The 24,982-nt window shown below is 63.1% G+C and overlaps 2 protein-coding genes across 9 annotated transcripts in view; one reads left to right on the top strand and one right to left on the bottom strand.

The window, feature by feature from the left end:
• Positions 1–2,607: 2,607 nt before the first annotated feature.
• On the bottom strand, positions 2,608–19,771 carry TRMT44 (tRNA methyltransferase 44 homolog). Of its 5 annotated transcripts, XR_013813358.1 has the most exons (12): positions 19,141–19,771; positions 17,123–17,237; positions 16,030–16,249; positions 13,954–14,022; positions 13,189–13,296; positions 11,472–11,543; positions 9,954–10,060; positions 8,424–8,607; positions 6,456–6,858; positions 6,299–6,327; positions 4,491–4,607; positions 3,213–3,349 (listed from the first exon to the last, which is right to left on the bottom strand). XR_013813358.1 is itself a non-coding variant. In XM_079767677.1 (11 exons), the coding sequence occupies exons 1-11, from the start codon at positions 19,751–19,753 to the stop codon at positions 3,117–3,119; spliced, it is 2,241 nt and encodes a 746-aa protein (XP_079623803.1). In that variant the 5' UTR covers positions 19,754–19,771; the 3' UTR covers positions 2,608–3,116. The 5 variants fall into 5 exon arrangements, 4 of the variants coding, with proteins under 4 accessions (XP_079623803.1, XP_079623806.1, XP_079623805.1 ...); XM_079767677.1 differs by lacking the exon at positions 6,299–6,327 and having other exon boundaries at positions 2,608–3,349; XM_079767680.1 differs by lacking the exon at positions 6,299–6,327 and having other exon boundaries at positions 2,608–3,349; positions 16,030–16,220; positions 19,141–19,160.
• A 167-nt stretch (positions 19,772–19,938) lies between these two features.
• Positions 19,939–24,982, top strand: part of ACOX3 (acyl-CoA oxidase 3, pristanoyl) — a 29,850-nt gene continuing 24,806 nt past the window's right edge. Inside the window, exons 1-4 of one of the 4 annotated variants that reach the window (XM_079768393.1) lie at positions 20,143–20,561; positions 21,544–21,691; positions 22,747–22,904; positions 23,706–23,936. In XM_079768393.1, coding sequence (XP_079624519.1) covers positions 22,761–22,904; positions 23,706–23,936 — 375 coding nt within the window. In that variant the 5' untranslated portion in view covers positions 20,143–20,561; positions 21,544–21,691; positions 22,747–22,760. Of the gene's footprint in view, positions 20,108–20,142; positions 20,562–20,908; positions 21,051–21,543; positions 21,692–22,746; positions 22,905–23,705; positions 23,937–24,982 lie in introns of those variants that run through there. The other 3 variants (XM_079768392.1, XM_079768394.1, XM_079768391.1) reach the window with 3 other exon arrangements.

Here is a 24,982-nt window from a genome sequence, read left to right as displayed (position 1 = left end):
ACACTCAGCCTCCACCCCGACCTGAGGGCCCGGGGTCACTCAGCCTCCACCCCCACCTGAGGGCCCGGGGACACTCAGCCTCCACCCCGACCTGAGGGCCCGGGGACACTCAGCCTCCACCCCGACCTGAGGGCCCGGGGACACTCAGCCTCCACCCCCCACCTGAGGGCCCGGGGACACTCAGCCTCCACCCCCACCTGAGGGCCCGGGGACACTCAGCCTCCACCCCCCACCTGAGGGCCCGGGGACACTCAGCCTCCACCCCGACCTGAGGGCCCGGGGTCACTCAGCCTCCACCCCCACCTGAGGGCCCGGGGACACTCAGCCTCCACCCCACCTGAGGGCCAGGGGTCACTCAGCCTCCACCCCCACCTGAGGGCCAGGGGTCACTCAGCCTCCACCCCCACCTGAGGGCCCGGGGACACTCAGCCTCCACCCCACCTGAGGGCCAGGGGTCACTCAGCCTCCACCCCCACCTGAGGGCCAGGGGTCACTCAGCCTCCACCCCCACCTGAGGGCCCGGGGACACTCAGCCTCCACCCCCACCTGAGGGCCCGGGGACACTCAGCCTCCACCCCCACCTGAGGGCCCGGGGACACTCAGCCTCCACCCCCACCTGAGGGCCCGGGGACACTCAGCCTCCACCCCCACCTGAGGGCCAGGGGTCACTCAGCCTCCACCCCCACCTGAGGGCCCGGGGACACAGCCTCCACCCCCACCTGAGGGCCCGGGGACACTCAGCCTCCACCCCCACCTGAGGGCCAGCGGACACTCAGCCTCCACCCCCCACCTGAGGGCCCGGGGACACTCAGCCTCCACCCCCACCTGAGGGCCCGGGGACACTGAGCCTCCACCCCCACCTGAGGGCCCGGGGACACAGCCTCCACCCCCACCTGAGGGCCCGGGGTCACTCAGCCTCCACCCCCACCTGAGGGCCAGCGGACACTCGGCCTCCACCCCCACCTGAGGGCCAGGGAAGCTGGGCCTGCTGGAGCCTGCGTCAGTGAAGGTGATTGGCAGGTCTGGGTGGCCCTGAGATTCTGAATTCCTAACCAACTCCCAGAGGAGGCTAATGCTCCGAGCGGCAATGACCTGAGCCCTCTGTCCAACGTGTTAGCCCAGGGTGGAGAGCGTTTTTCCAGCCAAGGGCCGTTGGGGTATTTATATCATTTGTGACCATATAAAATAAAATACCAACTTAAACATTAGCCTGCTCTATGTGGTCAACATTTAGTTAACTCAGCCGATGCCTTGGCGGGCTGGACCCCTGGTGTTGGCCCCAGCCACAGGTCATTAGCGTTTAAATTAGTGAGAGGAGGTTCAACGTTCAGTCCCCGGTGGCAGCAGCCACACTCCCCGCGCCAGAGCCAGCAGCTAGCACGCCGGACTGAGCCAAGGACGGCTGCAGCCAAGGGCGTGTGCACGCAGGCTTCGTAGCGCCCCCCCCCCCCCCCTCGGGGTCCTGCCTCGCCAGGACGTCCCTCAATGTTCCGGTGCTTTGGAGCAGAGCCTGCAGCCACAGGGAGACCGTTTGGAATTCAAGTCCTGCCAGGTTAGGGGGCTGGGCAGCACCTTGGTCCCCACGAAACCCGGGAAGCCCACCTTAGGACCCGGCCCGGGACTGCAGGGACGTGGACTACGCATCGGAATCAGGCAGGACAGAAACAGATCCGCCTATCAATGCCTACTGCCAGCCTCCGTCCAATCACAGCGGCTCACCGATAGGTAAATGAGCACTAAGTGAAACTCCGCTCCCTGCACAGAAAGAGAATTTAAAACCTCTGCACGTCGCCCACAATTCCCAGCACACATGATACTAGTATATACTAACAACAAAATCTAGTCACGTGAAGAAACAAGAAAATGAGATGCATCGTTAAGAGACTGGGGGATGGAGACTGGGTGAGACGGGCTGGACACGCCCTGGGCCCTTCCTGGCCCCAATCGTGCACCGGTGGGGTCCCTCAGCCTGGCCTGCGCCCTCTCGCAATCCGGGACCCCCTCAGGGGATGTCGGAGAGCTGGTTTGGGCCCGATCCCTGCAGGCCAGGCCTAGGGACCCCACCGTGCACCAGGCCTCTAGTGTACACATAACTGGGAACAGAGAGAATGGAGCAGGAAAAAACATTTATGGAATATTGGCTGATTTTTCCAAATTGGATAAAAAAACAGTAACCCAGGGACTTATAAGGTTTAGCAAACCCCAAGTAAAAAAAATCACACTTATGCCCTTACACAAAACTGAATACTAGCCCTAGCCGGTGTGGCTCAGTGGATAGAGTGTCAGTCTGCGGACTGAAGGGTCCCAGGTTCGATTCTGGTCAGGGGCACCTGCCTGGGTTGTGGGCTCGATCCCCAGCAGGAGACAGCTGATCGGCGAGCGCCGGGGACGGGCCACAGCCAGGCGGCAGGTGAGCATCCACACGGCTGAGCACACCTACGTGCGGGCAGCGCTGCGAGCCAGCAGGCAGCGTGACACCGGCTGGCCGTGACCTTTGGGCGGGGGTGCTGGGGCCTCCTGGGGAGGAGGGAGTTGATCCCTGTTACTCCGAACGCACTGAGAACGCCCGTACTACGTGCCACGGAAAAACCAAGGGCCACAACAGTGTCTGTGCGACGTGTGTGTAAACTGCAAAAATAATTTAATAGGAACACGTGGACTTCTCCCTGGAGTCAAAACAAGTGTCCGGACTTTGGAAAGACGCCGCGGGGCGGGGCAGGAGAGGGAGGCTCCCTGGCCGCTGGTCCCCACGGGCCTCCGGGGCAGCGGGCACTTCCGGGTGACCCTGCCTCCACACATGGGCACTGGGCCGGGCGGTGCCCGAAGAGCCGGCTCAAGCACTTCCTCCGCCTCCTGACCCCCGACGCTGGAGACCCTGCCTGTCAGCTCCCTCATTTAACGTGAGCCCGACTTGGGTGGGGGTGGGGCTCGGGGCCTTCGGCTTCTCCAGCTTCTGTCCCTGGAATGCGATGGCCCCCCCCCATCCCCACCCCGGAACGCTGATGGCAGGCGGAAGGCAAGTGGCTTGAGCACAGCCAGCCCTGGAACTGCACGGCCGAGGAGCGGGCAGGGCCCCTGGGGGCCGAGGAGCGGGCAGGGTCCCCCGAGCCCGCGGCTCACAGAAGCCGCTTCTTCCTCTTGGAGGCCGGGGGCGGCCGCAGCTCCCCAGGCCCGTGGGCAAAGGGGCAGCAGTCCGCAGGCAGGGCGCAGCCGTCAGGGTGGTGTGAGAAGAACCAGCAGAGGCGGGTTTTGAAGGCCGTGGAGAGCAGCCTGCGCTTGGCTTCCGGTTGCTTCTCCTCCTGCAGTTTCTCTTCCCTCCAGTCTCGAAAGTGCACTCGCCCGTTCAGAACTGCAGTCGGAACAAAGACACAAGCGCAGCGACTCAGCCCCGCGTGCCAACACCCCCAGCTCCGCGCTCCCGCCACGGCGTCCTGTGTGCTGACCAGCGCACCGGCCATGGGGGCTCAGGGGAAGGAGTGGGCACCACCGTCACGCCTGCCACAGCCTCCGTGTCACAGCCCTGGCCCCGAGGCGCCGCCTCCACCCGCACACATGATGGGGAGAGCACAGCTCAGCAGCCCGCACACAGACGGCTCAGGCATAGCTCTCGCATGACGCACGGCTGCCTGCTCCCACTCCACCCGCCTCCTACTCAGCAGTGCTTCCAAAAATAAAAGCACCCCCTGCGTACACCACACAGGACGCAGTCAGACGCGTGCGTGCTTGTAACGGAAAAAAGATGCTGCTCCCGAAACCAAGCAAAGACCGTGTGGGACACAGAGGGCTGCGGAGGGCCTCCCGGGCTGAGCTCGTGAAACGCAGAGCGATCCCAGGCAGCCGCGCCAGCCCGGCAGGGCAGGACGGTCAGCTCAGGGCCCTCCTCCGGCTCCCCCCAGCCCAAGGGCAGCATGTACCCCAGGGAGACCACAATCTCAGGCCCAGCACGTGCACCCAGCTGGGCCTGGCATGGGCCAGCACCCTTGGGCCACCTCCACCCCAGCCTCCCTCACTCTGGAAAGGCCCGTCACCTCCTTCCCACAGACCCTGACCCAGCGCCTGTCCTGCTGTGGGACCCGCCCGAGGTGGGAGCCTCCTCCGCCAGGTCCTGGGGACAGGACAGAGGCCATCACCCTGGCCTGCAGTCTCCAGCACGTCACACACGGGACAGCCCTGCCCCGAGACGGTACCTCGTGGGCCAGACCCGGGAGGAGGGGTTGGGTGGGTGTGGCCCCTCCGGGAGACACAGCCTCCTCCCGCGGCACCACAGCAGTGGGCCCCCGCGGCCGCGCCTGCAGGGAGCTCATGGCCTCGCTGGGGTGGGGGTGTGACGCGTGCAGGAGGACGTGACAGGAGCACCTGGGGCCCCGGAGGCAGGGCCGGGTGGGGCAGGTGGCTTTGGGGAGGAGACCGGCGGCAGGCCACAGCCACTCGGGAGGGGCGGGGTTAGCCTGGCGGGAGCGGGAGGGGCGCGTTCACCTGCCACCTCTCACCTGCGAACACCTGGTGGTTGTTCCGCAGCAGCGTCTGCAGGCCTCCGCACTCGCGCTTCAGCCTCCGCAGGGTGTCCCTGTCCAGCTCGCCCGCGACCTCCGCCAGGGAAAGGCTCGCTGTTGAAAAGGGGTCCCCCAACGACAGGAAAGGGCCATCACACCCCGGCCCACGGGCACAGACCCAGCTTCCCGCGAACCCAAATCCTTCACGCAGGTCAGCAGGGACCACAGACGTTCAGACTTAACGCGCTGAGTCTACACCCCGCCGAACTAGTGGCAGGCCCACCCCTCGCTGCCCGCAGCCCCGCCGCTGAGCCCAGGAGCCGAGCCTCCCGCAGGTCAGCGGCTGCGATGACCCACACCTGCAAAGCCCCCCCCTCACCTGCTTCCACCTGCCCTGGGAACGCGGGAAGCTAGGGGGAATGAACGCTGGCCCAGAAGGCCCCAACCTCCCGGCTCTGCCCCACGAGCTCCCCGCGCTGACCCTCACACACAGCCCGGCCCCGGCCACACAGCTCCACGCTGCCGCCCGAGTCCCCTTCCACCGGGTCCTGCCGCAGCTCCACGTGCCGCTCAGCCAGCCGGCACCAGGTAGGTCCTTTAGTCCCGCAGAGCGCAGGCATGGAGGGGCCCAGGCCTGGGGCGGGCTGGGAGGCGGTCACTCACCCAGTGACCAGGAGAGCAAGGCCCCCTGTGGGCGGGGCTGGAGGCTGAGGCCAAGGTCACGCCTCCCCCTCACGGGAACATGTTCCCCAGCCGACAGGAGCTGAAGCCTCAGACAGCCCTGGGGAGCACGGCGCCCGGCTCCCAGACATCTCCATGGTGGGGGGCTGAGGAATGATAACTAGAGCCCCCCTCCACCGGGGCCTGGGAAAGGCCCGTCCTGCTCACTAGGAGGCACCCCCAGGTTCCCGAAGGACCCCCGAGGGAAGCGCCATCCTGGGAACGAAGGTCAAACTCCCGTCTTCAGATGCACTGGGGCCCTGGGCCCCACCCCGTTGCCTTCCTCTACCCTGGCTCCCTCAGTGGGGTACACCTAGGAGGTGGGGTGCCAACCCACAGAACACCCCATGGCACCCTGAGCCGCTGCAGCTATGCAGCCACCTGGGCCAGGCAGCACCGGCGAGGGCTGCCGGGGGTCCTGATCAGACGCCAGGAGGGCGGTGACTCCTGGAGAGGGGAGGTGCTCGACAGGGGCGCTGCGTCACAAGGACACGAGACGGGAGGGGGTGAAATGACGGGACACTCGACTGCGACCACCTCGTGGCTGAGGAAGAGCAGGAGGTTGAAGGGCCCACAGATCCTCCTCCCAGGCCGGTCCCACCTGCGGGGGCAGCCGGGGGGCCGTCCTGACAGGCTGAGGGGAAGAGGGGTCCTCGATTTTCTCGTGACCCTAACCCTCAGGCAAGGCTCTGGCTGGTGACAGACAGACAGCTCCACAGCGCCCCCTGGTGGCTGGCCGAAATGCCTGCCGGGCAGAGTAGCAGCAGGGAAACCTTCCCAGCAGCCCGGGACCTGGGACCTGGGACCCCAGGAACAACTGTAGGGAGACAATTGGGGCTCACACTTGGACCCCCACACCCTAGGATGCCACTAGTTGGAACAGGGCACCCTCCTGCGAGAACAGTCAGGCACACGCCCTCCCTCTTCACGCCTGACTTGTGTCTGGGGCCTTCAGAGAATCACCAAACCCACCACACTCGGGTCCGAGTCCCGCCCGCCGGCACCCAGGAACCCGTGTTCCGCTGGGACAGGCCTCCAGCCCGGAGGTCTGGGAAGGCTCGTGAAGGGCCAGTGTCAGGACCGACCTGCCCGCCTCTCCGTCCGCCAGCGGGACCTGCAGGAAACCAGGCCTGAGCGTGCACGCAGCCTGCCTGCCATCGCAGTCTCTCTCACAAACTTAACCAACTAGTTCACCGGCCGCACACAGGAGTGGGGTCGCTGCCCGACCCCGCCAGCGGTTACCTCCTCGGTTCCAGGTCTGCGGACTCCCGCTGGGAGGACTTCCTGGGCTTAGCTGCTCTCCGCCCAACAACAGGTTTGCCACTTGCAAAACCACCCGGTCCACGAACTCCCTCGGGAGGGCGGTGCAGTTCCTCACGCGCTCAGCTCTGTCTCGGGGGTGAAAGCCGGGCAGCCAGCGTCCCTCGGGCCCAGCCTCCAGGGCTCCGGGACCGTCGGGAGGACCGCGGGGGCAGCGGTCCACGCTGCCAGCCTCAGCCCGGAGCGGGGCAGGGGCAGGGGCGGGCCCCGGGGCAGGGCGGCCTGCAGGGCAGCCCCCGCGGCTGCTGATGTACTGGGTCCTCTGCTGGTCGGCAAGGGCTTCTGCGGCGGGCGGGTAGGTCCTGGATCTCCCCAGGAGGCACACCTGCGCGAGAAGGGGGTCACCTCTCCGCCCCCGGGTCCTGCTCGGAGCACAGCACGGAACAGCCCTCTCCATCGGGAGAGCAAGCGTCCTTCACGCACCAGCGGCGCTGACGACCTGACCATGAGCAGCAGCGGAAGCCCAGGACACGCATGCTCAGAGCTGTGTGGGACAGACAGACTGAGTACTGACAGCCGCGCCACTGCGCCCGAGGGCAGCCACCCGAGACACTGCGCCCACGTCAGCCCCCTCCGCCCCGTCCCTGAAGGTCACCCTAAGAGCTTTCGGGGAGCGACAGGAGGAGCTATCGGTCTGGCCAGAACAAGGGAAGGCGTGATGCCCACGAGCCTGGTCCAGCGCGGATGCTCCACCTGGCTCCTCCCTCCCTCCTTCGCACCTGCCCACCAAGGCCACCTGCCCTTCAGAGCCCCTGGCGCCAGGCCGTCCAGGGACGCTGCCCAACACAGCGTCTGTGCTTCCTCCTCGGGCACCAACTACAAAGCCAGGCGACAGGCGAGGCCAGAGAGCAAATGTGAGGACTGAGCCCCTCCAGTGCCCAGCTCCGCCACCTGCAGCACGTGACGCGGGCAGGCGACCTCCCTGTGCAGGGAACGGGCGCCTGTGCAGGATCAGCCCGCTGTGTGCGTACCCACTCCTGCATCTGATCCCAAACCACCGTCACAGGAACCAAGGCTCAGAGATTAGGGAAGAGGGGAACAGTCTGAGGTGCCCACAAGTGCAGGGGAACAGCTAATAAAAAATCAAACTGGGGCCGAAACCGGTTTGGCTCAGTGGATAGAGCGTCGGCCTGCGGACTCAAGGGTCCCAGGTTCGATTCCGGTCAAGGGCATGTACCTTGGTTGCGGGCACATCCCCAGTGGGGTGTGTGCAAGAGGCAGCTGATCGATGTTTCTCTCTCATCGATGTTTCTAACTCTCTATCGCTCTCTCTGTAAAAAAATCAATAAAAAAAAATACTTAAAAAAAAAATCAAACTGTGGCACCCTCGTGCCCACCCACATGACCCAAACCTCCGTTTCCAGCACCTCTAACCTCAGAAGACACCGACTTGCCCAACGAGAGGGCAAGTGAGAGGACGAGTCCTACGGGAAACCCAGGGTGACTGGGCAGTGAGCACCGGAGCCGCGGGCCCTCCCACCACCCGGTGGGCACCGCCTCGAAGACCAGGCCCTGAGCGCTGGCAGAGTCCCAGGAGGGCGCCGACCAGTCCCACTGCGGGCGAGTCTGAAGCAGGGAGGCTTTGGCCAAGAACCTCACACAGCCCCGAGCTTCCAAGACGGCCTCCAACTCCAGCCAATGGCTCGCGAGTCCCGGACTCGGAATGAGCGTGCTGAGCCTCAGACAACACTGCCCAGGCCAGAGGTCTCCGCGCAGGCCGGCCGACACCTGCCTGGTCACCCCGGGGAGGGAGGGTGGGAGCAGCCCCGAGCCCCAGCGACGGGAACACCTTCGGGAACACCCTCTTCCCAACCCCAGTGCCCCTAAGGCTCCGGCCTGGCCCAGCCCTCCCTCGGCCCCCAGCCGCCCAGGCCCCGGGGCTGGACGCACGCGCTTGGTGGAAGGGATCCGCAGGCAGTCCTCCTCCACGTGGAACCCGCAGGCCGACCCCACCTCCCGGACGAAGTCCAGGTACTCGCGGTACTGCGTCTTCCCGCTCTGCCGCCGGCGGTATCTGCCGGCGAAGTCGAAGAAGCAGCAGGGGAGCACGAAGAAACGGCAGCGGTAGGAGGACCTTCGGAACACAGGGACAGACGCCAGTCCTGGCAGGTTCATCACAGAAAACCCAGGCCACGGCCACGGGGCCCTTCCCCCCAGAAGCCTCAGCTGAGCCACGGGGCCCTTCATTAAACCCTCAGCTGAGCCACGGGGCCCTTCCCCCCAGAAGTCTCAGCTGAGCCACGGGGCCCTGCCCCCCAGAAGCCTCAGCTGAGCCACAGGGCCCTTCATTAAACCCTCAGCTGAGCCACGGGGCCCTTCATTAAACCCTCAGCTGAGCCACGGGGCCCTGCCCCCCAGAAGCCTCAGCAGAAGGCCACGTGGCAGTCGTGGCTCAGAAGACAGACGCCTGCTGCTGGCGCGTTTTGTTTTACGTAGGAAGTGAAGCACAGCCATCCCCAGTGAGATCCTGGAAACAGTGCAGCCCGGCGGACCTCCTAGTGCAGCGGTCGGCAAACTGCAGCTCATGAGCCACATGCAGCTCGTGAGCCGCAGTTTGCCACTCTGTTGACTAATGAGTTTGCCGACCACTGCCTTAGGGAAAAACACTTAAACATTTTAATAATGTACTAATGTCTTTAACCTGAAGTCAAAACTTCTGGGTAAGGGCAATGCCTTACGCAGTGGTCGGCAAACTCAGTCAACAGAGCGGCAAACCGAGGCTCGCGACTGCATGTGGCTCACGAGCCGCAGTTTGCCGACCACTGTCCTAGTGAGACACGCAGCGAGGGCTCCCCCACAGATTTCCCACTCCAGCTGCTCTGCCAGCCGCACCCGCACCGAGGGCGGGGTTCCGAGGTCTCAGGGCAGCAGGATGGGAGGCGGGCGACTGGCTCCATGCCCTGCGGCTCCCTGGAGCTGAGAAAGGGCCCGTGGTAAATCTTTCAGGGCGGCAGGCACTGGCGCCTAAAGGTCTCCTCTGACAGAGGCGAAGGCCATCAACGGACCATGACGCTGCTGGAGACACAGATGTGACTGCTGCAAAGTTTGTACAGCGACAGGTTTTCCTTGAAGATAAACCCTCCTCTGATCAAAAAGCAAAAAGCAAAAAAATCTTCCAGAAAACGACACATCTTCCACCACTGGATACATAGGCATTATCACAGAGGGAACGTTCTGATCCTCACGGTCCAACAGAAACAGAGCGTGAGCCACGTATGTAACGGAGTTCTCTCTGGCGTCCGTGTTGTAAGTAGTAAACTAGACGAACTTGAACCTTAACCCGATGTTCTCAAGATCTCACTTCAACAAGCGGAACCAGCGGCACCTCAATGCCCCAGCGCCACGTCCACTGGCGACTGCTGCGCAGCGAGGCTCAGGCCCCAGCAGCCCAGGCGCCTGCCTACGGCGCTCCCCACTCACCTGGCCGCGATGACAGGGACCCACGGGGTCAGCTCATCGGAGTGGTTCCCGATTAGCCAATCGGCGTCAGGGAAGAGGGTCTCGTCGCTCGGGGTGATGGCAGTTTCCTGAAAGGAAGACCCGGAGGCCAGACTAGCAGGTTAGTGAACGCCGAGCCGAGGCAGGGGCAGCAGCCCCACAGAAGCCCCGCCCCGCCCGGCAGGGCTCAGCGCTCAGAGCTCCGCAGAAGGTGAGAGAGACCAGGGCAGGAGTGAGAACTGCAGGACCTGCTGTGGCCGGCCCGAGGGCACGGACACCGGCAGCTCCCAGGGCCTCGCTAGAGAAACCGACCTTCCCCGGGCGAGCCTCCTGTGATCACTGAAGACGCGCTGCCTCACACAAACACACCGGCCGCGGGGGGGAGGGGGTGGGGGCGGGTGGCCCCGCGGGAGCCGCGCACGTGCCAATGCCCTGAGCCCCCGCGTCAGCCGGTACCTTCTGACCCCCCGACGGGCACGATACCGATACCGTCCTGGCTGCTTACGAGGCCCTGTTCCCGTTGGGGGGCTCTCAACACCAGCCTTTGTGCTGAACAGACGTCCGGGCTTGGACCAAGGCCTGCTGCTGCCTGCCCCTCCCCCCAGGCAGGAGTCCGCCCCGGGCCTGCGGACACGGGAATTTTGAACTCAACCGTGTTTCTCGGACCTCTTCAGACCCGAGTTAAAATGTTTTGTCATAAGTGGGACTACACACGCAAACGACCCTGTACACGAGCTGAGCATCAACACGCAACGGTGTCTGCGCCAGCCTCAGCTTCTAAAAGAAAGGGAGGCAGAGGAAGCACGGATGCCAGCGTGTGCCGAGCCCTCGTGCAGAGCTGGGAGCCAGCGCCGGGAGTGTCCCGGCTCGCCACTGTCCCCCGACTTTGGTTATAACTGAGCATGTTCTGAGCAGCGTGTCGCTAGGCAACGTCACCGTCGTGCGAACACCATACACCAGAGTGCTGCTCAGCTGGGTGGGCGCTGCCGCGGACCGTCCCTCCGCCCTCGGGAGACGGGGCTCTCTCGTGGGCACCAGCACAAGCGGCTCTTGGCGGAGGACGGAGTGATAGGGAACTTCAGCCCATGGTCACGGCTGGACCCGGCTACCAGCCGGCTGAGAGCAAACGGCTGCCCCTCAGCAGCGCGTCCGCCAGCTCCATGGGGCGGGGCCCAGCCAGGTTCACTTCACCATCTCGCCTGGCCCTCGCCAGCTGCCTCCGCCCCAGGCAGCTCCCAGCACCACGGAAGATGCGGTCCCCACGGCAGGCCCCACGCAGGGACACGCCTCCAGCTCGAGGCCAGCATCCTCTCCAGCTGCACGAGAGGCTTTGAAAAATCTAAACGTTCCCCTTTCCCTAACCCTCAGGTGAACCAGGTTGGTGTGAGCGGCTGGGCGGCATGACGGGGCGACACACACACACACACACACAGACACACACTCAGCAAACAGCAGTGACGCGGGGACGGCCACGGGGAGGCGGGAACGACAAGCCAGTACCTCTAAGCGAGTCTGCGGCCCGTACACGTCCCAGATCTTCCTCCTTCGGACATCAACCCCTCTGCCTGGATGCTGCGGGTTTCAGAAAACGAAGGTCAAGTTCTGTCACCAAAACAGATTAGCAAGGACGAGTTACAGCCCGCAGTACGGCCGTCAGCGGCAAGGACAGGGACCCGCGCCAAACCTGGACGCGACAGCTCAGTTTCTCAGAATGTACGGACGCGCCCCTGCCAGGCACCGGCGGCCCCTGCGCTCCGCTGGCAGCCACTGTGGGTTTCAGCAAGGGGACAGGGGTGGGGTGAGGGAGCAGCTGTGTGGGTTTCAGCAAGGGGACAGGGGTGGGGGGTGAGGGAGCAGCTCTGTGGGTTTCAGCAAGGGGACAGGGGTGGGGGGTGAGGGAGCAGCTGTGTGGGTTTCAGCAAGGGGACAGGGGTGGGGTGAGGGAGCAGCTGTGTGGGTTTCAGCAAGGGGACAGGGGTGGGGGGTGAGGGAGCAGCTCTGTGGGTTTCAGCAAGGGGACAGGGGTGGGGGGTGAGGGAGCAGCTGTGTGGGTTTCAGCAAGGGGACAGGGGTGGGGGGTGAGGGAGCAGCTGTGTGGGTTTCAGCAAGGGGACAGGGGTGGGGTGAGGGAGCAGCTGTGTGGGTTTCAGCAAGGGGACAGGGGTGGGGTGAGGGAGCAGCTGTGTGGGTTTCAGCAAGGGGACAGGGGTGGGGTGAGGGAGCAGCTCTGGCTGGAAAGGGAGGCACCTCGGCCATCGGGTTCAGACCGTAGTTGGCTCCTTGTCCAGCTCGCATCCCCCCACCCCCTGCCCCAAGCCCATCTTCCTGGTGGCTTGGCACCGGCACACGGGGACCACACTCTGGAACCACACTTGAGCCCTCACAGGCTCCCGCATTTCACGCCCCCCCCCCCCCCCCAGTCCCCACCCACCACCTCCTGGTCACCACCAAATGGGCCGACGCGCAGCGGCCTGTTTGCGGTATCACAGTCCCTCTGAGCAGCAGCTCAGGGAGTGCACGGTGACCGGCCCCGTCCAAGCCCCGTGAGGACAAACACGGCTGACCCGCAAGGCAGAGGCTGCGGCCAGAATAGTCAGCCTGGGGTCACCACGGGCTTCAAATCCCAGCTGTCCCCGCAAGTGTGAGGCTGAACCCGCCGGCTGCGCCAGGGGACCAGGGGACCATCCTAGCGCACGGGACTCGCCGGGCAGCTGAGACGGTGGCGGGAGCGGGGCGGGTGCTGGGCCCGGTGCTAGTGCCATGCCTGTGCCTCACTGAGCAGACAGCGGCTGCCAGCGGGCCCCGCAGGCTCACAGCGCAGTGCAGGGTGTCCCAAGCCGGACTTCAGCTTCTCCAGGCGCAACCCCCGCCCGTTCCCCTCCCGGGGCCGGAAACGGAGGGTTTCCCGAAGGAAGTACTGACAGCAAAACACCGTGCTGTGGAAGCCGGACGTGTCCTGGCCCGCACGCCCCCGAACACCTCCTCCAGCGACACTGCCCTTCCCGGGCACAGCCGCCAGCCCGTGCCCACAGCCAGGTCGCTCGCCTCGGTGGCACCAGCAGGAAGCGCTCAGCGAGCCTGTGCCAGGCATGAGGACGCTCTGGGAAAGGCGCTGCCAGGCCCCGGGCCCACCTTACCCCCGCCCCGCTCAGGATGTGTGCCAGGAGGCCGCCTTACCCCCGCCCCGCTCAGGATGTGTGCCAGGAGGCCGCCTTACCCCCGCCCCGCTCAGGATGTGTGCCAGGAGGCCGTTTCCGCAGCCCAGGTCCACAAAGGACTGCTTAGCTGTCACGCCCTGCGCGGCTCGCTCTTCTTCCCATAGAACCTAATAGAAAAAAACAGTGTGTGTAACTCACTCTAACCTGGAAAAATCCAGACAACAGCCCCACGTGGGACTAACTGGTGCTCTCAGAGCGGGTGGGAGGCCTCTCTGAGGCCCTGGGCTTCCGCGCGGTGGGCTCCCTCCTGCCAGCAGTCCACGTTAAAGGGGCCGTCCCTGAGCAGCAGCTGGAGAGTATCTCCTTCCTGCTCTCTCTGTTCTTTCACATTTTGTGCACAATCATCATCAAACAAAATCATGCTATTTCTAGAGACTGAGAATGGCAGTTGAGATGAACCTGGAAGATGCCTGGTTTAAACACTTTGTAGGTAACAAATCAAGGGCAGTGAGGCAGGGCACGTCCACACGCAGGTGGGGAGAAGCCGGTAAGGCACGCCCCACAGCCAGGACCCCGAGCCTGGGCGGAAGGCACGTCCTCAGACGGCGCCCAGCGCGCCACCAGCACCTGTTACCAAGGAAGTGCTGCTCAGCTCAAGTCCTAGGCAGCTGCCCAGAGCACCGGCTGCGACCCTCGGGCAAGATAAAAGTGAACTTTCCGTGTGCAACCAGCCTGGCCCAGAGGTGAGCCCCCTAAGGGAGGTCTGGCAGTCCTTCCAGCGGCCCCGCCCCCACGTCGCGTCCGCGTATCAGGTGCGTCCTTACCAGGAGGTAGGCAGCAATAGCCACGTCTTCATACACAAACTTCTCAGGATCAGTCACTTCAGGCCACACCTGAAAAATGTCCCCGAGGATATATGTCATTCTCCCGCCTCCACCACATCTCAACACCGAGGACAGCCGTAAGGCGTCAGTCACACTGGACTCCTGACTCAGTAACATTTAGAAAATACTAGTCAACTTGTTCCCAAGGCAGTTCACAGGCTCTGGCGATGAGACTGTGCAGGCGCCCAGAGCTGTGTCTGTGTGTACAGCAGGCGCAGAGCGAGGCCACCCCCGGCAGGTCTCGCAGTCAAGACGAGGATGCAGATCGGGCACCTCAGGGCACTCAGCTGGCAGCCTGGCCCTTCACCATAGGAGGACGAGCAGCAAGAAGCGAGGTGGACGGGAGCAAAGGAGCGGGGGCAGGCCCAGTGCTCGGTCTGAGTGATGCCTGTCCCTCCCAGCTGTTCTGTCCCCGCCTCCCTGTCTGTAAAGCAGGAATACAGCTCTAACTACCCCACAGGAGGACCCCTGGCTGTGCAAGCATGGGGTCTCATTATTAACAGGAACAATTGTGGGGCGCGGCTACAGTGTTTGGACAGGTTCAAGCCTCGGACTGTCAGAGGGCACAGTCCTCTCGTGGCCACGTGCAAGTCCCAGCCTGGAGGGTAGAGCCTCCCAGCACAATGATAGCCAACAGCTGGAGTTGTGAGCTTGAACCGATGGTCCGAACACGTGGCCCCTCAAGCCTGAGTGATACAGGCTGCAAGTAAACAAAGCTTGACCAGGTGCATGTAATTGAGTAGGACTGAAACCCACGAGAATGCTGTCAACATCTTGACCAGCCCTCACTTTGCCTCGTGGCATCTGGTTATAAAGTAAAGACACGGCTTGTGGTCCGTGGCGCTGCTGACTCCCCATGGGAAGCAGCATCCCACCGAGACCCAGCTTTCCTTCTCCCGTCTGTCTTTTCTAAGCCTTTCCTCGCCCCCACTGGGTTCACCCCTGGCCGTGCTGGCACGGCCCAAACAATGTGCGGAACGGCCCTGGCCAGTGTGGCTCAGTGGTGGAGCATCAACCCATGCACTGAGAGGTCACTGGTTCGATTCCTGGTCAGGGCACCTGCCTAGATTGCTGGCTCCATCCCCAGGAGGGGTGTGCAGGAGGCAGCCGACTGATGATTCTCTTTCATCATTAATGTTTCTACCTCTCTCTCCCTCTCCTTTCCTGTCTCTAAAACAAAACAAAACAAGAAAAACCAACAATGCACAGCACAGGCATCTGGCAGAAGATGAAAAGCCAATGGCTGATGGTCAGTGTCCGATTTCTGTTCCAATCAGAGTGGGTCAGACAGTCGGGACGAACCATCTAAAACTGGAAGAGCAGGAAAGCCCCCCAGAAGGCACCGAGCAGTTACCATGACCACCCAGGACTCCGGGGCTGGGCTCCGGACCCTGCCCAGGTTTCAGCAGGAAGGGTGCTGCCCGCCCGGGGCTGGGGCTGGGTGACACAGCAACAGGTGACTGACAAGACACACGGAAATGACAGATCGCAGGTACTTCGAGGAGGAGGAGGGAGACGTGAATGGGGAAGCAGCAGCCTCAGCTATGCTAATGATGCCGCACTTCTTCAGCTCCAGGGACTGCACCTGTACCTGCTTTCCGCTTCTTAGCTAGAAAGTTAAGGACACGTTCCAAAAGTTATCTCCTTTCTGTAAGTACCTACTTTTGTACTTTAACTTCCATATATTTTCTTAAAATATCTTTAAGTTCAAGCCAGAGAATTATGGTGATTTAGTAAGTAATTTAATGTTCAATTACTTTAAGCTGAGTATTTCCCGTTTGTTTTCTTGGGGGAAACTCAGTCATGTGCCAAAGAGCAAGTCAATCCCGTGCTTCTCACGACACAGCTGCGGGCGTTTGTGCTCTGCAGCCCTAAGCACGCCAGGGCACAGCTGCACCAGGTCGGGGCCCCCGACAGTGTCTGCACCTGGGGGACGGGAAGGCACCCGGAGCGGTTCCACCTGCGCAGCGTGAGCACACGACCGCGTTTAAATGAGGGGAGCTCTCCCAGCATTACCTGGACCATGTGCTGGTACTTGTCTTTGAGCTCCTGGTAAGTGCGGCTGTACTTGAGGATGGGGAGGAGGGACAGGGTGCTTTTGAAGCCGCTGCTCCCGCTCGCCACAGACCACCGGGCCAGCCGGGCCGGCAGCTCTTGCCCAAGCCAGGCGGGTTTGGGATAAACAGTCCCATCTGACTGCCATCTTTCTGGACAGAAAATCAAAACAGATATGAACCTTTAAAAACAAGAGAAACACGAATAAGCAGAGCTGGTTTCAGTTCTTTTTAAGTTACCTGTTTAACAAAAGGAGAGGAGACAGCTAAATTACAAAACATTTCACCCAAACACAAAACCACCGGGAACCCGCTATGGAATGTTCATCTGACAGAGAAACACGTTTAAGAAACAAAGAGTTCCCCTTCTCATGCCAACACTGGTAAACGCCGGAGGCTAGGCCACGAACAACCAGCTCCCGCCTGCGACTGTACCACCAGCCACAGGCCCCACCACCCACGGATGCGCCGGGCACTGCTCGCTTCACACCTCCCACACGGCAACTCACACGTGAGTGCGCTGGCTCAGCAGGGATTTGCTGGCCTGAGAGCCGCGAGCGCAGCGCTAACGGCACGCACGCAGGCCCCGCGCAGGTCCCAGGCCCGTCTGCCCAGTGTGTCCCGGCACCAGAACGCGGCCAGGTCACGGCTCCCGCCTGTGCTGTCGCGCTCTGCCCGGCCCCTGGCACGGCATTAACTAGCTTACTAACGACCCACTATATCTAAAGCCACGTAGGCCTCGGCAAGAAATAAAAAACTGTACTTCCTCTCCATCACCAAGTTGTAAGAAATAAAATAACAAAGGGATGAGTTTACTTGAATTCATTGCTAAAACTAAGTGCTACATGGGACGTAGGGACTCAAGACTCCCTCCCACCAGGCCGTGACCACACACCAGGCCAGGCCCCAGCTGGAACAGAGCGTGGGGAAACGCCAGCAGAAGGCACCTTCGCACAAGCCCTAACCCCAAGGAGGCCCTTCAGCCAGCTCCTCCAGGCCCGCAGCGCGCAGCTGCCTGGAGACACTGAAAGAGCAGCCAGTTATCCAGCTCTTACCATTCGTCATCGCTGCGGCTGAGCTGAACTTGATACACGTTGCTCATCTGAACCTTCCAATTGCCCTGGTCATCTTCTTCCAAAGGTAGGAATGTGACCGTTCCACTGAGGACATCTGGAAAAGAAACATGAGAGATCACGGCTGCCCAGCTCAGCGCCCTAACAGAAGCTGCATTACCAATAGGAACGAGCCAGCTGTTGGGCTTTGTCTCCCAGGCTCCCTGCCCTGCTGCCTGCTGCACCGAGCCCACCCGTCCTGCAGGAGCAGCCCTCACACTCCCCCAGGTCCACAGGGCACCAGCTCCATGGCAATCAATGGTGGGTGGTCCTTGGCACCCTTCACCACAGCAATCCCCATTTTGGGGTCCAATGGAGGAGGAAAACGTTCAGGGCACAACAGCCCAGTAGTGATACAGCCCAGCTGTGAGGCAGCCCTGTGCCAGGCCTCACCTCACTGGACAGCTCTGCTACCTGCTGCCTCACGCCGTGCGGGCCTTCCGGGTCTGCTCAGGCAGGGACAGGTCTTCCGTGGAAGGGAAAGTGGCTTTCCATACTACAGGGGAGCTGGTTTATATGGACAGGAGTTCCCGCCCCTGGTCCCTGATTGGTCTTTCCTCATGCAAATGAAGACTCCAAATCTTCACAATATGATTGGTCCAAAAGGCACTGTCGTGATTGGTCAGATACAGTCACGCCTATAAATGGCTGCTAGGATCTGTTTTGGTCGGTTTGTTTTTGTGTTTTCATTCTTAGCAGGTGTCTGCTTTCTCAGGCCCACACTCACTGAGAGAGTTTACCCCGCCTCTCCTCAGTGAGGCCGACCTGAGGATGCAGTAAAAGGTGATCAAACACAGCTGATAAAAGCTGGAAGACCTCCTATCCTGGCCCGGCCCGCCCAGGCAGGGCTGGGGAGGGCCTCCTGGATGAGGGGTCCCCTGGAAGTCTTAGGGGTGCAGAGGCACAGTATGGGGGGTGGGGGGGAGGGAGGTACGCACCTACCAGCCACTCCGCATTGCTGCGTGCAGACAGAACCACCGCCCGCAGGTGTCTACACCCTCATGCCCAGAACCTGTGACTACACGTGTTACATGGCAAAGAAGGGGCTTGGCAGACGTGGTTTAGGCTACAGCTGTAGGAGAGGGAGATACAGGGGGGCTCCGTCTGGCCAGGTGAGCCCTGGAGGCGGAAGCGGTGCGGCAGGGGGACGCCAGAGATCCCCAGCGTGAGCAGGGCCCCCGAGGCCGGTGTGCCAGAGCCAGCGGCGGCTCTGCGGGCGCCTCCAGGAGCGGCCTTTCCCGCGTCGCTTTCGCTGCTACACTCCCCCCTGTGGGCCCACGTCCACTGCGCCCCCAGGCCTCCCGACACCACCAGTGCACACCCCGTCCTCTGGGCTAAGGAAACACATTCCTATGCGCCCCTCAAAGAGCAATAACAAACCTACAACCTCCTAGCACAGGGCAAGGAACTGGAACGGCAGGTACCTCGTGTGCCTGCCCACCCGCCTGAGGTTCAGCCAGTGCTTGTCAACCTAACTGCGTCCAACGATTCTCCTCTTCACCCAACTCAGCAGGCTCCTCAGCCCTCTCCACTGGCCCCCTCGCTGGCCCACCAACATCTGAACAAACGCCAGCACGGCTTCCAACAGCTCCCGCTGCATCCCTAGGGGGACCCCAGGCCCCTTTAAAGTGCCTGCCTGAGGAAGCTCAAGACTGACCCAAAAATCCCCTCTTCCAGCCCACACCTGAAGGGGCCGGCCTCCCGCCGCTGTGTGTGTGTGTGGGGGGAGGGGGGGCTTCAGGAACCTAACTTCCACCTGCACCAGTTAACAAACCCAGATGGGTTTCACATGCATCAACCCCGCCCCCTCTTCTCCCTTAAACTCGCCCAGGCACAAGTCCAAGAGTTGGGGCAATCTGGACTGTCTCCCTACTGTGAACGCAACTAATTAAAGTCTGTCCTGGCCCCCTGAGCGTCGGCTGGTGTATCTGGACGCCTCCCGCCATCACAAACACCCTTACCCTGCGCGACCATCTCCCTCCGCGGAGCAGCGAGCGGGCAGTGCCGGCTCCTCTTGGGGATGACGGTCCTGAGCACCACGTCGAGCTCGTGCGGAGTCTCCGCCTGCAGCCCTGCCCCTGGGCCTGTGAGGAAGGTCAGCAGCTCCCGGTGGTCGCCGACGAGGCTCCGGGAGAAATCGTCCCAGAGAGAACCCAGGTCCGGGGCGGGGACGTCGTCCTCCCCGGGCTGCCCGGGGGCCCCTGCGAGCAGAGGCGCTGCTGCGGCTGCTTCCCTCTCGCTCTCCCCTTCCTGGTGCCAGCCCTGGGACGCCTCGGGGCCTACGCCCGGCCTGGGGCTCGAGCCGCCCTCGGGGGAACGCTGCCCGGGTCCCGGTCCCTCCTCGGACCCGCACCCCGCCGCGGCCGACTCCTCCCGCCCGGGGTCTGCGCTGGGCCGGGGGCCGCGGGCCTCGGTCCCGGGCCGGGCAGCGCGCCGCCGGGCCTCCAGGCGGACGCCGCACAGCCGCTTGTTGGCCACCTGCGGCCTCTCCAGCCACACGGCCACCGCCGCCCAGAAGCCGCCCGGGAGCAGCGCGCTGGGGTCGCGCACCGCGGCCCGGCCCACCTCCGCCATGGTCAGCCTGCGCCCCGAGCCTGGCAGCGGCGCGCGGCGATGACGCACGGGCGGCGCGGCGTGTGCGTGTTGACGTCATCGGGGCGGGGCGCCGGGACGCGTAGTGGGCGGGGCGAGGGCCGACCGGCGCGCTCCCCTGCTTTGATTCGCTGGCAGGAATCCCCTGCGGATTCCAACCTGCGCTTCACTCCGTGCGGACCCGCTCCAGGCGTGTGGGCGCCTCGGAGAAGCGAGGTCGGAGCTGAGTCTGGAGCGTCCTGGAGGCGGTGTATTTAGGAAATCATAAGGATCAGCCCCCCATCCGGCACCGGATTGACTCCCGTGGGGATGACCGGTCCAAGTCCGGAAACCCAGGTTGTGAATGTTCAGGGTTACGCCTCTTACGGAAGCTCGTCCCTCTCCGTTTTCCTTCTGGGGCTTTCTGGTGTGGGAGAGCTACGGGGGTGCGTTCCTGCGCCCCAGCACAGCCCTGGGTGTGTCTCCAGTCAGCTGTCCTCTCCGGGTCCCCAGGCGGAACAGGGAAGGGTGGGCGCTGCCATTGAAGTCGGCATCACCCGCACAGTCGGCGCAATCTAGTGACAACAAAAACATCAAAGACTCGTCACTCTTTTGAACATTAGTCCCTCGGTTGGGATTTTGCCATTCCCGAGAGGGTCTTCGTTGGAAGCAGAGAGAAGTGAAAACTAACTCAAATCATGTGATTTATCAGAGAGAAGATCAATGTCTGGAATTCAGTCTGAGATACACGAGCAATAGAACCTGGCAGGCACCCCTGCTCGCCTCGGCGGGCCTGCCAGTCTTCGAACAGGTAGTTGACTTCCATGCGCTCGGAGTTTTCTGGGGCTGCCATAAATTGCCATAACAACAGACTTATTCTCTTCCGGCTCTAAGGCTCCTGGCCTCTCTGCTTCTCGTGGTCGCCATCATCACTAGCTTTCCTTGTGTTTCTCTGTCTCTCCTGCAAAGACCCTAATCCAAACTACGTTCTGGGAACAGGAAGCGGCCCCGTGGGGAAGGTTCCGCTCCAGCGCGCACGTCCCCGGCGGCCGCGGTGGGCTGGGCGCTCAGACGCGTTCAGCGTTTCCTGGGCGACGGGGGTGGGCGGTGCGGCGCGGTGACGTCAGGGCCGGACGGTGGCCGCGAGGCGGTGAGTTCCGGACAGCCCGGCCGCCCGCAGCTGCGCGCGCTCGGCACTCCCTCTGACGCCTCCTGCCCCAAGGACGTGCACTGAGCTCGGGCTGTGTGCGCTGATCCGAGCGCGGACACGGCGAACGGGAGTGATCCGTGAGATCCGAAGGTCGAGTCCGCGTCTGCCTGGGGGGCGAGGGGGCGTGGGGACGGCATATGCAAAGGTCCGGGGGCACCCGGGCAGGGGAGGGGGGGTGCTGCTGTGCACGCCCGGCCGTCGCGGAATTGCGGGGCTCACAGGAGGCCAGGGCCGGCGGGACATTTTGAAGAATTCGGACTAGTCCCCTAGGTCACGGGACAGCTGTCACCTAGAGGGGGAAAGGTCAGATCTGCATCTTGGAGTCACCTCTTCCTCTGCAGAGAGGAAGGCCGGCTGGACGAGGCTAGGGAGGCCACGGTCCATGCTGGGAACGGGGCCAAGTGACCCCTGCCAATGGCAACAGCCCAGACACTAACTAACTAACTAACTAACTAGTACAGCGAGTCCGCGCTTACCCACCGGCTGACCGGACAGGCTCTGCCTTAAGCTAGTGGAAGTACAAGGAAACAGTTGCACCTCGGGCTAATGTCAAGCAGAGTTATGTTTGTTTCTGCGCATCCAGACCACCTCATAAGGAGACAGCCTGAGGGAAGTGAGTTACCGGAGGACCTGGAGAACTAGACCCCAGACCAGCCTCCGGGTGCCCACACCCCGCCTGAGGCACAGGGAGGCGGGGACTTGCTGACTGAACCAGCGACTTCACCCAACTGGTGAGCTCTGAGGCCAGGCTGTGTGGGTCGGAACCCTTCCGAGCAGCAGGAATGTCGGTGACCTCGGGGGCACAGGCCATCGGGACGTACTGATTGCTTAAGGTCATGGGACTTGGGGTAGGATGTGCCTGATAACACCTGCCTGACCTTGGACAGCTGGTTTCACTCTCTGTTTTCATCCCTACCAAGGGTATTTTTTACAATTATTTCTAGGAAGAGTGGACAGGGGCGGGTGGGGGATAGAGAGAGAAACATTGAAACAGAAACATCATGTGAGACACATGGATTGTTTGCCTCCCACGCATGTCCCCACCAGGGCTGGGGAACCTGCAACTGAGGTACGGGCCCCCAACCAGGAATCGAACCCGGGACCCTTCTTCATGGCGCAGGCCAGTGCTCTGACTACCGAGCAAAATGGGCCAGGGCTGATTTCACCATTAACAGGCTCCAGTTTCGTCAGTCAAAAACGAGAGCAAAGTTAGTCCCTGGTGTTGCCGCACCGTTGAGACATCCACCCATCCACCTGCGTCAGGGATTGCCCAATGATCGGGGGTTATTGTGCTCGATTCAGTAGGAGCGGGGAGGCGTGGAAGGTTCAGAAGGCGTTACAGGGGAGTGTGGGCTTCGGGGCACGGGGAGGAGGGGGCTCCGGACGGCAGCTGGTTGTGGATCGGCCTGCGGGACAGGCTGCTCAGGGCTGAGGAGCGCTCGGCGTTGGACATGCAGAGTCCACGGGCCTCCAGGAGAGGGAGGGCGGCCAGGAGGCTGCCAGTGGGGGTGCATTTGGGAGCCCTCTGGCAGGGGATCGTGGCCTGTTGACCTTGGCACTGCCTAGCCCCAGGGCTGACCTTTGCCCCCTCCGCCCCCTTGCCACCTTTGTCCGAGGAGATCTGCCTCCCCCTCTGTCTGGGGAAACGGACGTCAGCGCTCAGTGTGGCCGTTCTCCGTGGGGCCTTCGGAGTTCTGCTCTCAGCTGTAACGCGTTGCGCGCACAGTTGCTCGCGGTGCGTGAACAGAGAGACAGGCTCCTGACTCAGGCTGTGATTTCTGTGCAGGCCGACGTCGGGCGATGGCACCCAATGTGGAAGGAAGCGAGGAGGCCCTGCTCCCCGACCTCCCCAGAGGGCCCCTGCATGCCTACCGTGCCCGCGCCTCCTTCAGCTGGAAGGAGCTGGCGCTGTTCTGGGAAGGCGAGGACATGCTGCGCCTGAAGGTGAGGCTGCGGCCGTGGGCGATGGCCGGGCTGACCACGGGGGGTGCGGCGATGGCCGGGCTGACCACGGGGGGTGCGGCGATGGCCGGGCTGACCACGGGGCATCAGGCGGCGATGGCCGGGCTGACCAGGGGGGGGTGCAGCGATGGCCGGGTTGACCAGGGGGGGTGCGGCGATGGCCGGGCTGACCACGGGGGGTGTGGCGATGGCCGGGCTGACCACGGGGGGTGTGGCAATGGCCAGGCTGACCAGGGGGGGTGCGGCGATGGCCGGGCTGACCACGGGGCATCGGGTGGCGATGGCCGGGCTGACCACGGGGGGTGTGGCGATGGCCGGGCTGACCAGGGGGTGTGTGGCGATGGCCGGGCTGACCACGGGGGGTGTGGCAATGGCCGGGCTGACCAGGGGGGGTGCAGCGATGGCCGGGCTGACCACGGGGGGTGTGGCGATGGCCGGGCTGACCAGGGGGCGTTGGCGGCGTCCCCGGTCATTGGTAAAGATGGGGCTTGGTGCCCTCTCAGCCACGAGGCTTCCCTGGGCCTCATGTCCCTCGTGAGGGGTGCTGTCTCGGCTGCAGCCCAGGCCTGACTCCTGGTTGGGGGCCTCCGGGCGGGGCCGAGGCGCCAGGCTGGACGCCGACTGTGGGGCTCCTCCCCTCCCCGGGAAGGGCTGTCCTCTCCGTCCGGGGTTTCTGGGCTGGACTGTGTGTCCCGCGGCCTCAAGGAAAGCTGCCGAAGGGAGAACCCCGTGGGATGGCATCCTGGGCCCTAAATCGCCGGTGTGCTGTGCCCTCCCTTCCAGAAATCCATCTTCTCGGCCCTGGAGAGCGACCCCCTGTTCGCCCGGCCGGGCCGCGGCCTCCCGGCGGAGCAGCTGCGGGAGCTGACCTTCCTGCGCTGCCGGCGCATCTTGCAGCTCAACTTCCTGCGCATGGACGCCCTGCTGCGGAGCCCGCTGCAGCTGCTGGCGCTGGTCACCTGCCTGGGCATGTACGACTGGTCCCTGGCCACCAAGGCCTTCCTGCACGCGTTTGTGAGTAGGCGCGAGGGGAGAGGCCGGGCCGCTGCCACGCCTCCCGTGGGGCCGCGCGGTGGCCCGCCAGGTTGCCCGGGGCCAGGGCCACGCGGGACACTCGTCGCCGGAACTGGGCTGCAGCGTGTGGGGTGCAGATGCCTGCCGGGGTGGTTGGGTTGTCAGTGTTCACTTGCGTTTAACGTTTTCTGAGATGTAGGCATTCGGGGGGATCGCGCTTAGAGATTTCTAAAACGCACGCGGGAAACAGCGGCGGGGAAGGCGCGGGCAGATGTCCGCTGCTTAGTGCGAAGTCCGATGTTTCCCTTTACGAGGACTGGCACGGAGCCCTTAGACCCGGGGCCGCGGAGGCCAAAGCCCCAGGGCCGTGGTCGGCAAACCGCAGCTCATGAGCCACATGCGGCTCTTTGGCCCCTTGAGTGTGGCTCTTCCACAAAATACCACGGCCTGGGCTAGTCTATTTTGAAGAAGTAGCATTAGAAGAAGTTTAAGTTTAAAAAACTTGGCTCTCAAAAGAAATTTCGATCGTTGTCCTGTTGATCTTTGGCTCTGTTGGCTAATGAGTTTGCTGATCACTGCCCCAGGGGAAGAGCAGCTGTGGGACTTTTTGGCTTCACACACACACACACACACACACACACACACACACACACATGCACACACACGCATGCACACACACAAATACACACACATGCACATGCACACACATGCGCGCACACACACTCACACACACACACACCCCAAACAAACAGAAACCAGCCACCACCAAACCACCCGAAACACGAAAACAAAATGAACAAACACCGCCTGGCGTGTCACGGGGTCTGCCCGCTGCTGTCGGAGGGAAAGTGGACGTGCTTTGCCCTCACGCACCCTCCTCGCGCCCCTCCTGTCCTGCCCCTTGTCCATCAAGTCCCTCAGGTGTCCTGCAGGCATGTGAGTCCAGGTGACGGTTGAACCTACATAAACGGCTTGGGTGGGGGCCCAGGTCTCCTCCCCCGGGAGCCTGGCGTGATGGTAGTTGGCATTCAGGGCTGCGGGACTGT

Source organism: Cnephaeus nilssonii (genome assembly GCF_951640355.1).
Source record: "Cnephaeus nilssonii genome assembly, chromosome: 1".
In the NCBI taxonomy this organism is placed as follows: Eukaryota; Metazoa; Chordata; class Mammalia; order Chiroptera; family Vespertilionidae; genus Cnephaeus; species Cnephaeus nilssonii.
Note: the sequence above shows the minus strand (reverse complement) of the source record. Positions and strands in the feature narration are given on the sequence as shown.

Excerpts from the sequence above, each read along its gene's own strand:
- TRMT44 (XM_079767677.1), bottom strand. The coding sequence starts at position 19,753 with ATGGCGGAGGTGGGCCGGGCCGCGGTGCGCGACCCCAGCGCGCTGCTC. Across the intron at positions 17,238-19,140 it reads GAGGGAGATGGTCGCGCAGG|ATGTCCTCAGTGGAACGGTC; the intron begins GTAAGGGTGTTT and ends TTTCTTTTCCAG. Across the intron at positions 13,297-13,953 it reads CTATTGCTGCCTACCTCCTG|GTTCTATGGGAAGAAGAGCG; the intron begins GTAAGGACGCAC and ends TTTTTCTATTAG.